This window comes from Solanum tuberosum, unplaced genomic scaffold (genome assembly GCF_000226075.1).
Source record: "Solanum tuberosum cultivar DM 1-3 516 R44 unplaced genomic scaffold, SolTub_3.0 scf00106, whole genome shotgun sequence".
Taxonomy (NCBI): Eukaryota; Viridiplantae; Streptophyta; class Magnoliopsida; order Solanales; family Solanaceae; genus Solanum; species Solanum tuberosum.
This window is the reverse complement of record NW_006239032.1, coordinates 258,974-269,531: the sequence shown is the minus strand read 5'-3', so window position 1 is coordinate 269,531 and position 10,558 is coordinate 258,974. Positions and strand designations below refer to the sequence as shown.

General features: G+C 31.9%; 2 protein-coding genes across 3 annotated transcripts; both read left to right on the top strand.

The window, feature by feature from the left end:
- Positions 1-1,616: 1,616 nt before the first annotated feature.
- LOC102582870 (protein trichome birefringence-like 3) lies at positions 1,617-3,798 on the top strand. Its single transcript, XM_006349471.2, has 6 exons — positions 1,617-1,841; positions 1,937-2,174; positions 2,344-2,515; positions 2,606-2,805; positions 3,003-3,161; positions 3,254-3,798. The coding sequence occupies exons 1-6, from the start codon at positions 1,688-1,690 to the stop codon at positions 3,585-3,587; spliced, it is 1,257 nt and encodes a 418-aa protein (XP_006349533.1). The 5' UTR covers positions 1,617-1,687; the 3' UTR covers positions 3,588-3,798.
- A 1,871-nt stretch (positions 3,799-5,669) lies between these two features.
- LOC102580512 (uncharacterized) lies at positions 5,670-9,468 on the top strand. Of its 2 annotated transcripts, XM_006349383.2 has the most exons (5): positions 5,672-5,858; positions 8,660-8,721; positions 8,803-8,847; positions 8,929-8,987; positions 9,070-9,468. In XM_006349383.2, the coding sequence occupies exons 1-5, from the start codon at positions 5,779-5,781 to the stop codon at positions 9,085-9,087; spliced, it is 264 nt and encodes an 87-aa protein (XP_006349445.1). In that variant the 5' UTR covers positions 5,672-5,778; the 3' UTR covers positions 9,088-9,468. The 2 variants fall into 2 exon arrangements, with proteins under 2 accessions (XP_006349446.1, XP_006349445.1); XM_006349384.2 differs by lacking the exon at positions 8,803-8,847 and having other exon boundaries at positions 5,670-5,858.
- The last annotated feature ends 1,090 nt before the right edge of the window (positions 9,469-10,558 follow it).

The window sequence follows — 10,558 nt, the reverse complement described above, 5'->3', positions numbered from 1 at the left end:
ATTATAAGTTTTACCCTTCCGTTTTAAAATAAAAACCATCTTAGTAAATAAAATACATTTCAAAAGAAGTGTCAACATAGAAATTTAAGACAAAAATAGCATATTTTCTCACTATACATCTATACTCCATCTTCTTAATAGTATTCAATTTTCAAAAGACATTATTATTAAAACAAAATACATTTTAATATCAAAATACTATTATTATTTTGCATGAATTAGTGGTGAAAGTGAACATTATTTCTTGATGTAACTTGCGTTATCATGGTATATATTCACCAACAATTTATTAAACAAGGGTATGTTTAGTAAATTATATATTTTATTTATTGATTTTTTAATGAACGTGATTTTAATTAGGGTGACACTTATTTTGAGACGGATAGAGTAAAAGATTAGACCAACTAGGATGTGGCATCATTGCTTTGGTTATAGTGTCCTTATCAGAGACAGAGTGTTGGGTTCTAGTAATATTCAATAATAATTGCAGTTTAATTAGTAGAAGTCTATTTAATTATCATGGCTAATCAGACCAAAATAAAGAGAGTGGTTAGTGTACACAAAAAGAAAAGGTCACCTTATTATAAAGTTTTATCTTTAGCAAAACACAAGCCATCAGGTATAATTATTAGTATTAGTTAGAGGTGCCAAATGGACGGATTGAGTTAAATTTGAGCGAGTCAATATGAATTGAGCTAATAAATGAGCAAGTCACTAACCTATTCAAAATGGATTGGACGAATTATATTTTCATAAGCTAATTTTGTCACCTCTCAATATAATGACCAAAAGAAGTAAAGATGGAAATCAATACTACCTAGGCCAATAGTGGAAGTTATGAACGTATGATTAAACTCAAAAGATTATGTAACTTCATATATATATATATTAGGACACCTGATAGCATTTATCGTGGTTGGTGCATAGAAATTAAACTTTGAATACATACACATGGACGAAGCTATAATTCTGCTTGAGCCTTACGGGTTCAACAAAATCTAGTAATTTTGGTTCAAATTCTCTATTTATATATTTTTTTAAAACCATTTCATATATAAATAAATAATTTATTTAGAACCAAGTAAACTACATTTTATAGAATATAAATTCCAGTACATTACATTTTCTAGAATATAAAACTCATAAACTCAATATTCTAATTCTAGCTTTGCCCATACCTTTGATTTATTTGATTACTAATAATATGTTGAACCTTTTTTTGGTACAATTAATATGTTGAACTTGCTGTATAAGAAAGATACCTTATGATCTGTTTAGTGACTGCAAATGCAAGTCATGACATATGGATATAGAATGATGAAATATCTCTGCAGAAAACCTTTCCCACCTACTAATTACTCTTGTTGGTTTTGTCTGATGGTTATCGAAAATAGTCTCTCTATCTTCACAACGTAGGAATAGGACTACGTACACATCATCCTTAACCCCACTTATGGGATTACACTGGTTATGATGTTGTTGTGGTTCTGTCCCAACTTGGCTAAATCAATATTTTGCACCAAACATGCATGACTTTCACTTCACTCATACTATGACCTAAACAAAAAAATCCTCCAAAAGCTTCTCTTATTGTCTCGTTGTTCTGTCACTTTTAAGCCTTCCAATCAGTTTACCTTGCTTCGTCTTGCAGTTAAGCTTCTCCATATTGAATTAATTCATACTCAAAATGGGATGGACAAAATCTACCAGAAGAAAACTCTCTTTGCTCATAATCACAGCCATCCTCTGTACCTTCTTGACCTTCATTTTTCTCTTGTATACTGAAAGGATCACAACTATTTCGAGGTTTAAGCTCAATTGTCCCAAAAGAAATTCTGCAGGTGTACCATCTAGTTGATTAATTTCGATCCCAATTGTTGTAATTCTATTGTTTTTTTTGTCATTGTGAACTTTTTTTGGTTTCTTGTCTTAATAGATGATAGAGCATTGGAGAGCGATTCAATAGACAATCCAGGAGACGATATTCTTGATTTTGATCCTGATGAATGCAGTGTCAATCATGGGAAATGGATGTTTAATTCTTTGATTAAGCCATTGTACACAGACAGGACTTGTCCGTATATTGATAAACAATATTCTTGTATTAAGAATGGTCGAAAAGATTCATATTATCTTCACTGGGAATGGAAGCCTGATGACTGCATGTTACCAAGGTTAGCAAGTTACTCAAATTTCAATTCTCTGTTTCTTTGTAAAATTAGTCCTATGTTGCTCGAACTTTTCAAAAAATGCCACTGGATGTATGTTAGATCCTTCAAAAGTAGTGCATTTTTGGAAGTCCACGCAACACATTGCAAAATGACATCTTGACAATTAATTCAGGTTTGATCCTGAAGTTGCCCTGCAAAAGCTTCAAGGGAAAAGACTAATGTTTGTAGGGGATTCACTACAGAGAAATCAATGGATATCTTTTATTTGTTTAGTTGAATCTGTAATCCCAAAAGACAAGAAATCCATGAAACGAGGCCGCGTTCATTCTGTATTCAAAGCTAAGGTAATTCACCATAAAAATCTTGTCTTGTTCAAGAATTTTCTTAAACAAATTAACACGGGATTGAAGTTCGAAAAAAATGTGATGTAACAGGAATATGATGCCACCATTGAGTTCTATTGGGCACCATTCTTAGTGGAATCTAACACTGATATTCCTATTAAAAGTGATCCAAAGCAGAGAATTATCAAAGTGGACTCAATTTCTCAGCGTGCCAAAAATTGGTTAGGAGCAGACATCCTTGTTTTCAATACTTATGTTTGGTGGATGAGTGGACTCAAGACCAAAGCATTGTAAGTTCTTTAATCTCGTGGTCTTAAACATGTCAGGTGAAAAATTAGAATTAAGGAGCTGTCAGAACATTCTTTTCAAAACGGACTAAAAAAAGAAAAATAAGACAAATAAATTGAAACAGACAGAGTATATTATACATAAGAAAAAAGTTGACTGATATGCACATTACAATTTTAAACTGATTAAAAAAATGCAGATGGGGTGAATTCGAAAACGGAGAAGAAGGTTATGAAGAATTAGAAACAGCAGTTTCTTATAGAGTAGCATTAAGGACATGGGCAAATTGGATTGATTCAACAATTGATCCAAGCAAAACAAAAGTTTTTTTCACTACAATGTCCCCTTCACACCAAAAGTAAGTCATCACGACAAACAAACACGTCAATTTCTTATTAAAATCGCGTTAAATCCTGTAGAACATAAACTCACACAACCTTTTGCTATCAGAAATAAAGAATGGGGGAACGTAAATGGGATCAGGTGCTTCAACGAGACGAGACCAGTAACGAAGAAGGGTCACTGGGGAACTGGTTCAAATAAAGAGATGATGAATGTTGTTGCTAGTGTCATGAGGAGAATGAAAGTTCCTGTTACAGTACTAAATGTAACGCAACTATCTGAGTACAGAATCGATGCACATACGTCGATTTATGGTGAATTGCAAGGCAAATTGTTAACAAATGAGCAAAGAGCAGATCCATTGCATTTTGCAGATTGTATACATTGGTGTTTGCCTGGAGTTCCTGATACTTGGAATCAGTTGCTTTTTGCATATTTGTAGCACAAAAAAATGTAATGCTAAAAAGTCTAAATAGAGTGAAAGAAATTCTTTGGTAAATTCTTGTAACCACATTGATTCAATACGCAAAGTAATGTTTGGTAAAAATGACTTTCCGGGTTGTTTGTAGGTCGGTTTGATTCAGTTTATGTATTACTAGTTTGGTTTATGATTTTCGGTTTGTAAACGGGATAAAATGATAACCAAATCAATAAGATATTTGTCATCCATTTTCAGCTGATTGCATTTTGGTTCTTAATGGTAAGTTTTTAATTTAATCGATAAGAATATGTTCCGCTATTTTATTTTATTTTGCTTTTTTCTTGTTTTCATTTGTTCATATATATAATACACGCTTTTGGGCATAAAAGTCTTACATAAATTACAAGCAGGGAAAAAAATTCTAATGACCTATTGCTAAAACAAATTTGTTTTCTTTGTGGTTAAGTAGCAAACTTGGATGTAGTAGCACTATCTCAACAACTATAAAATGCAAAAGAAAATACAATTTGTATTTAAAAACTAAGTCCACTATTATATGATAAAGGAATAAAATGATAATTTTAGTAGAATTCTATTGGATTATCAATTTAATCATTAACTAAAATAAAAAAATCTATTGAATAGCCCAATGAAAACCATACAAAATCATTTAAAAGCGGTTAATTCAATAACCAAATACTGATAAATCAGTAAAAAAAAAATTTTAGTTAAATCAAATAATCGAAAAACGATAAGGCATGCCACCTCATTAATCTCTTTATAGCATTGTTGAATTTTATTGTGAAGACTAGCGAGAAGATCTCCTATCATTTTTATTTCTCTTTATATGAGTCGTTCCAACTAAAAAAAATAAAATCCGTATAGGTAGTTTTTCTTTAATTTTCATAATGCTATATTTAAGGTAAAATGTAATCTATTTTGAAATTATTCTTTCCAAAACATCTTTATGAATTTTGAATCAGATAAAAGAAAACTTGAAAGGAAGAATGAAATATTCCTTCTTCAATAGAATATGTTTTTGATAAAGATTAGAGTGAAATTTACTATGTGACAACATGCGATTTGATTCAATTTTTTTCAATTTAGATCAATTTTTATTTAAACTGTGACCACCTTTAGTAACAATAGTTCAATGTAATAATTCACTGTTTATTAGTATATCAAATTCGCTTGTATTGATTCGTTATACTTATACATCATAGAAAACAAATGCAACACATACAAAATGAATTGACACATTAATACCAGAACAAACCGATATAGTTACAAGCAAACAAATACAAAGTAACATATAACACTTTTTTTTTAAACAAAAAAAAAGACACTAAAACTTGGTAGAATTGAAGTAGGTACTCTCTTTATTTTTGATAAATATATAACATATCTTTATCCGAGTAGGTAATTTTTCTTCGAAAAAAGAAGGGGAAATTTTCACAAATAATCACTATAATAAACTTAATTACTATGTTTCATAGTTATAATTTGCATATTTACGGGTTGTATCTACAGTTTAAGCCGTCTCATTTATATAATTCGCGGGTGAGTTTGTATAAATCAGTTGGTACATTTGTATAATTGAATTATTTTTGTATAAACTCGAAATAACTAATTTATACAAACACAAACATCTGAACATTAAACAGTTATATAAATTATATTATACAAAAGTTATACAAATTTTGAATTATACAAACTCAGAATAACGAATTTATACAAGCACAAACATCTGAACATTAAACAGTTATACAAATTATATGATACAAAAGTTATACAAATTTTGAATTATACAAACTCAGAATAACGAATTTATACAAGCACAAACATCTGAACATTAAACAGTTATACAAATTATATTATACAAAAGTTATACAAATTTTGAATTATACAAACTCGAAACCCTAGCCCACATAATTATTACTGAATATTAGTCGCAAGTGATAATTAACTAAAATTATAGCTATGATGACTAATTAACTAATACAAAAAAGTGATTTCGAAATGCTTACGAATCCAAGCCCATCTGTGAAAGCCCAACAATCTCTTCTCGTCTATTTTCGAAGTTAAGAGTTCAAATTTCTGGAAGCTTCGGGAACCTAATATAGCTGATTCCTTGTTCCCCAAGTTCCCAAAATCAGAACAAAGACATAACTTCCATATATATTTCTATAGAAAAGAGTGTTAGGAATCAGCTATGGCGGGAGGAGGAAACTTTCTTCAGAGGGTTATTTCTTACGTAGCCAACGAGTTGATCGTCAATGGACTCGCCAACAAGTAATCTATTGTTCTTTGCTTTTGGTTTATTTTCTTATCTATTTATATTTCAGTATTTTCTGTAAAGGGAAAATGTGTATTCGAATATATTCATACAATCGATTGAAACATGTTAAACCTGTTTGCTAAACATACTCTGTTATTGTCTTCAGTTAACAATTTATAATCTAGCTCGCTCTTTTCAAGTTTGAAGTAATCACAAAATGATCGAGTAAGGTAGGGATGACGATGGGGCGGAGGCAGGGTAGGTAACAGTGTTTGCAGGTCGAATTTAGGCCATAAATTAGCCCAACATAAAGTTTAGGGGTGTATGGAATAAAACTCGTCAAGTTGATCAAGTGTTCCCCATCTATTCAACAATAAATTAATGAAATTTAGGAGTAATCAATGAGGGTACATAAATTCAATCATTAATTTTTGAATTGAGAGAGTTCACCAACATGTTTGCAGTGTCCTATCAAGTGTGGGGGTTGTTGTTGGAGTATCCTATATCATGTTTGGGGTTGTGGTTTTAGTTCATTTCATCTTAAGCTTGCCAAAGATGGCTCTATAGGCTTGTAGGTTGTAATGATTGTGAAGATGATGGAAATTTAGCATTATCATACAGCCATACAATCTCTATTTTATCTTCTTTTTTATTGAGAAAGTTTTTAGTGATGTTGCACTTTTGTGTTGTGCTGGCTTGAGGGAATGATTTTTTTCCCTTCAAAGTGAGTTGTGTGTTCCTTTATGTTTTATTTTTTGATAACATTGGTGTTTGTACCATCTTGGGTGCTCTTCGACTAAGTTAATTCCCCAAATAAACGACAACAAATACACACTTCATCAGCCTCTTAGAATTTCAAAAACTCAAAGAACAAGAACAGCAAACAAAAGAAAGAACAATTTTTTAGCTGAAGAAACACACTATAGGTTAAATTAGAAATTTAACTAACCGATCCTAAAAAATCTAATTTATAACAAACTATTTAATCAAGTCCCAAAATTCAAGCAACTCAATACCAGAAATCATTTGTTTCGATTCGACTCCATGCTCGAACCGTGCTAGATTCAGCAATGCACGTCCCCACCTCGCCAAGTTCTGCATTCAACATCACATAACAAAAACAACAAACTCGTTTATTCAACAAAGCATCGAAGTTCAAATTAAACGCAAAACATATCAAACAGCTGAAATCCAATTAGAACGATAAAACAGAAACGATAAATGAAGAGAAAGAGGAGATACTGACATCACCATCACGCGGATTCTGAGGATAAGAGGTTTCAGCACTCTTCCGATCGCGTTCGAGGGAGAGGCGCATCTCCATTGCTGAGGTGCTTCGATTCGATTTTAGGGTTCTAGTTAAATTTGATTTTAGGGTTCTAGTTAAATAATGGTCGACACGTCATTAGTTTGAGAAAATAGGCATAATACATATATTGGACCTTAAACTTGGCTTCAAATTTTAACTTTGACCTCCAACTTTCATAGTGCACAAACAAGCACTTTAACTATCCAACCTTTTAATAAATAAACATGCGATTTTTGGAGCCAAGAGCGTGAAATGCACACGCTGCCACGTGTATTATTGAGCCACTCAATGGCTGCCAACTAATTAAACACTTTACACGTCCATTTTAGAACTAAAAAAAAAAAAAAAATTAATCAAGGGTAGAGTTGTCATTTCAACATTTTTTTCACTGTTTGTGCCTCAAAAATTACTTCTCACTCGCGCAAAATGCGTGCACATCACGCGTTTTGCCAGGTAAGACACGTGTGTTTATTTATTAAAATGTTGGATAGTTAAAGTGTCTATTTGTGCACTTTGAAAGTTGGAGGTCAAAGTTAAAATTTGAAGTCAAGTTTAAGGTCAAATATATGTATTATCCCTTTCAATTTCAACAAATGAAAAGATAAAAAGGAATTTCTTGCAGCTTTAGTAACACAAAATATTACTATGAAGTTGTTGCATTACTATTGTAGCTTTTTAGGCAAGTTATAGCTTCAATAGAGGCAGTTGTATTTACAAGTATTACCACTTCTCGCGTTGCTGGCTACTTGTAGACCTCCTAATTGATATAAAATTGTTGATAGAGTGAAAATGATGTTGTGTGCCAGGAACTAATTTTGTAGGGAGTGTTTGGAATTACTTCATGTGACTGACCTATCAAAAGAAAAAAAAACACGCAACTAGTTCTCTGTTTAAAAGGATGAACTATTCCTACGACAAGTGGAAACAGATCCCTCTGCTACCATGGGAAATCTATTTTTTTATTTTTTGATAACATTGGTGTTTGTACCATCTTGTGTGCTCTTCAACTAATTTCAATTTCAACAAATGAAAAGATAAAAAAGAATTTCTTGCAGCTTTAGTTATACAAAATATTAAGAATCTGTGAAGTTGTTGTTGCATTACTGTTGTAGCGTTTTAGGCAAGTTATAGCTTCAATGGAGGCAGTTGTATTTACAAGTATTACCATTTCTCGCTTACGTTGCTGACTACTTGTAGACATCCTAGTTGATGTAAAATTGTTGACAGAGTTAAAATGATGTTGTGTGCCAGGAATTAATTTTGTAGGGAGTGTTTGGAATTACTTCATGTGACTGACCTATCAAAAGAAAAAAAAAACACTTAACTAGTTCTCTGTTTAAAAGGATGAACTATTCCTACAACAAGTGGAAACAGATCCTTCTGCTACCATGGGAAATCTATTTTTTCTTTCTTTTTGGGATGTCCTCTAGTATGAAGCCTGAGATATTATACTGATTGATTGTCTTGGAAATATGTCCACTAACTGTATCTTTCTTTTAATCTCAGCCAAAGTTTTCAAAGGTTTGCCGTAAGGACCTCGAAGAGAATAGATGATATATCTAAAATGGGTAACTAATAAACCAATATCTCTTCCTTGTTCTAGTCAAGTTTTCAGGCTGTTCTGAGCACATCTGTTTTCATACAAGCAGCTGTGCAGACTACCTCGAAGAGAATAGATGATCTATCTAAAATGGGTAACTAATATACCAATATCTCTTCCTTATTCTAGTCAAGTTTTCAGGCTGTTCTGAGCACATCTGTTTTCATACATGCAGCTGTGCAGACCAAGCGAAAAATTGCTGACCAGATCAAGGATGCGTCAAAAACCTTTGAGGTTTTAACTGTGAAACTCTTAAAAGTAATTATATCAAGTCTCAAACTAATGAGTAATTTACTAACTGATAATTTTTCTGCAGTCTTTCAAGAACAAGTGATTTGGAAGCAATGGTGTAAGGATGTACAGAGTTTGCTCTTTTCTCCCAAACTATTATTTTGAAGAAAATTGAGTCCTTGTTTCTGTGTGACTACGATGCCTCGAGGATAATTCCAGTTCTGTAATGTGGCTTTGTTGCACATGGCGGTGTAGAAGTGATCTTAGTAATGATGCCATAATGTTGCATCGTATTGTTTTCCCATTTTTGTCACTTTTGTGATGCGTTTTGCAAGTCGCTTGTCAATTTCGAATCATGCCTCTAGAAAGCATGTGGAAAAGGTGCACAGAGTAGCTGCTCAAACTTTGGTGAATCTATGCTCTATAGCGTGGCATTTTATCTTTTATGTACAGGAGAGGCTATGAGAATTGAGAACTATGCACACCTTTAGTCTTGTACTGAATTTTCTACAAGCAAACAGATTTTGGAAAAGCATTTGTTCATTCTTTTTGTAAGCTTAAATTAGCCTAGTGATTTGACCCTCTTTCTTTGTAGGTTTGGCCTTTCATATGCCCATGATCATAAATCATAATTTAAAAATATCAAGTCATCTTAAAATACAAAAATAAAATTAGGTTAAATATTTAATTGACCTATGTAAAACTAGAACATATATCCAATATTATTGTTAGCCTTTAGTGTCGAATTGATCTTTTTTTCTTTATTATTAATAGTATTGCTTTAAGTTTTTTTTTTTGAGTTACTAAGATATGTGGGCTATCTATAGTTCTTATTGAATTATTTAAAAATTTTAGTCTCAAACATGAAATAATATGTTAAGATAAAAATTCTGATAAAGTTTAAGAAATATTTGTAAATTATATCACAATTGTATACATATAATGTTAGATTGGTTTGAATTCTTTTTAGTTAAAACCAAATCAAACTAATTATGATCCAATTTTTTTCAATATCAAACCACTAATCAATTGTTATTATTCAATTCAACTCAAATAATCAATTTAGTGCAGTTTATCGGTTTTCCCTTTGTACCCCTAATACTCATTATGAAGTGTGCATGGCTAATTTTGAACCAGTCTTTTCTGATGACCTAACAAGTTCAAATGGTTAGACTGTCTACGTCCAATGAGAGTTTATGTACACGCTAGAGGATTATAGTGACATTTTTTTTTGTTTTTCATTCGATGTTCGGAGCCCATATTAGATCCCCGACTAAATTCGGATCGCGCACAGCAGGGCCTATTCGGGAGTGGCGCTCTCAACAAGATTTCCTCCATACTCAGGATTCAAACTCGAGATCTCTAATTAAGAGTGAAACAGTTTCACCACTACACCACAACTCATGTTGTATAGTGACAAAACTGCTTCTTATAAAGTCTTGCCAAGATGTACTAGTTAGGTTTTATTTTTTCTTCAATTAAAGTCAACATTTGTTACTTAGAAATTAGAATACTACAAATGAATTTTATTTTATTTTTAAAAAAAGATAGAGAAAACATAAATGGGGCAGGAC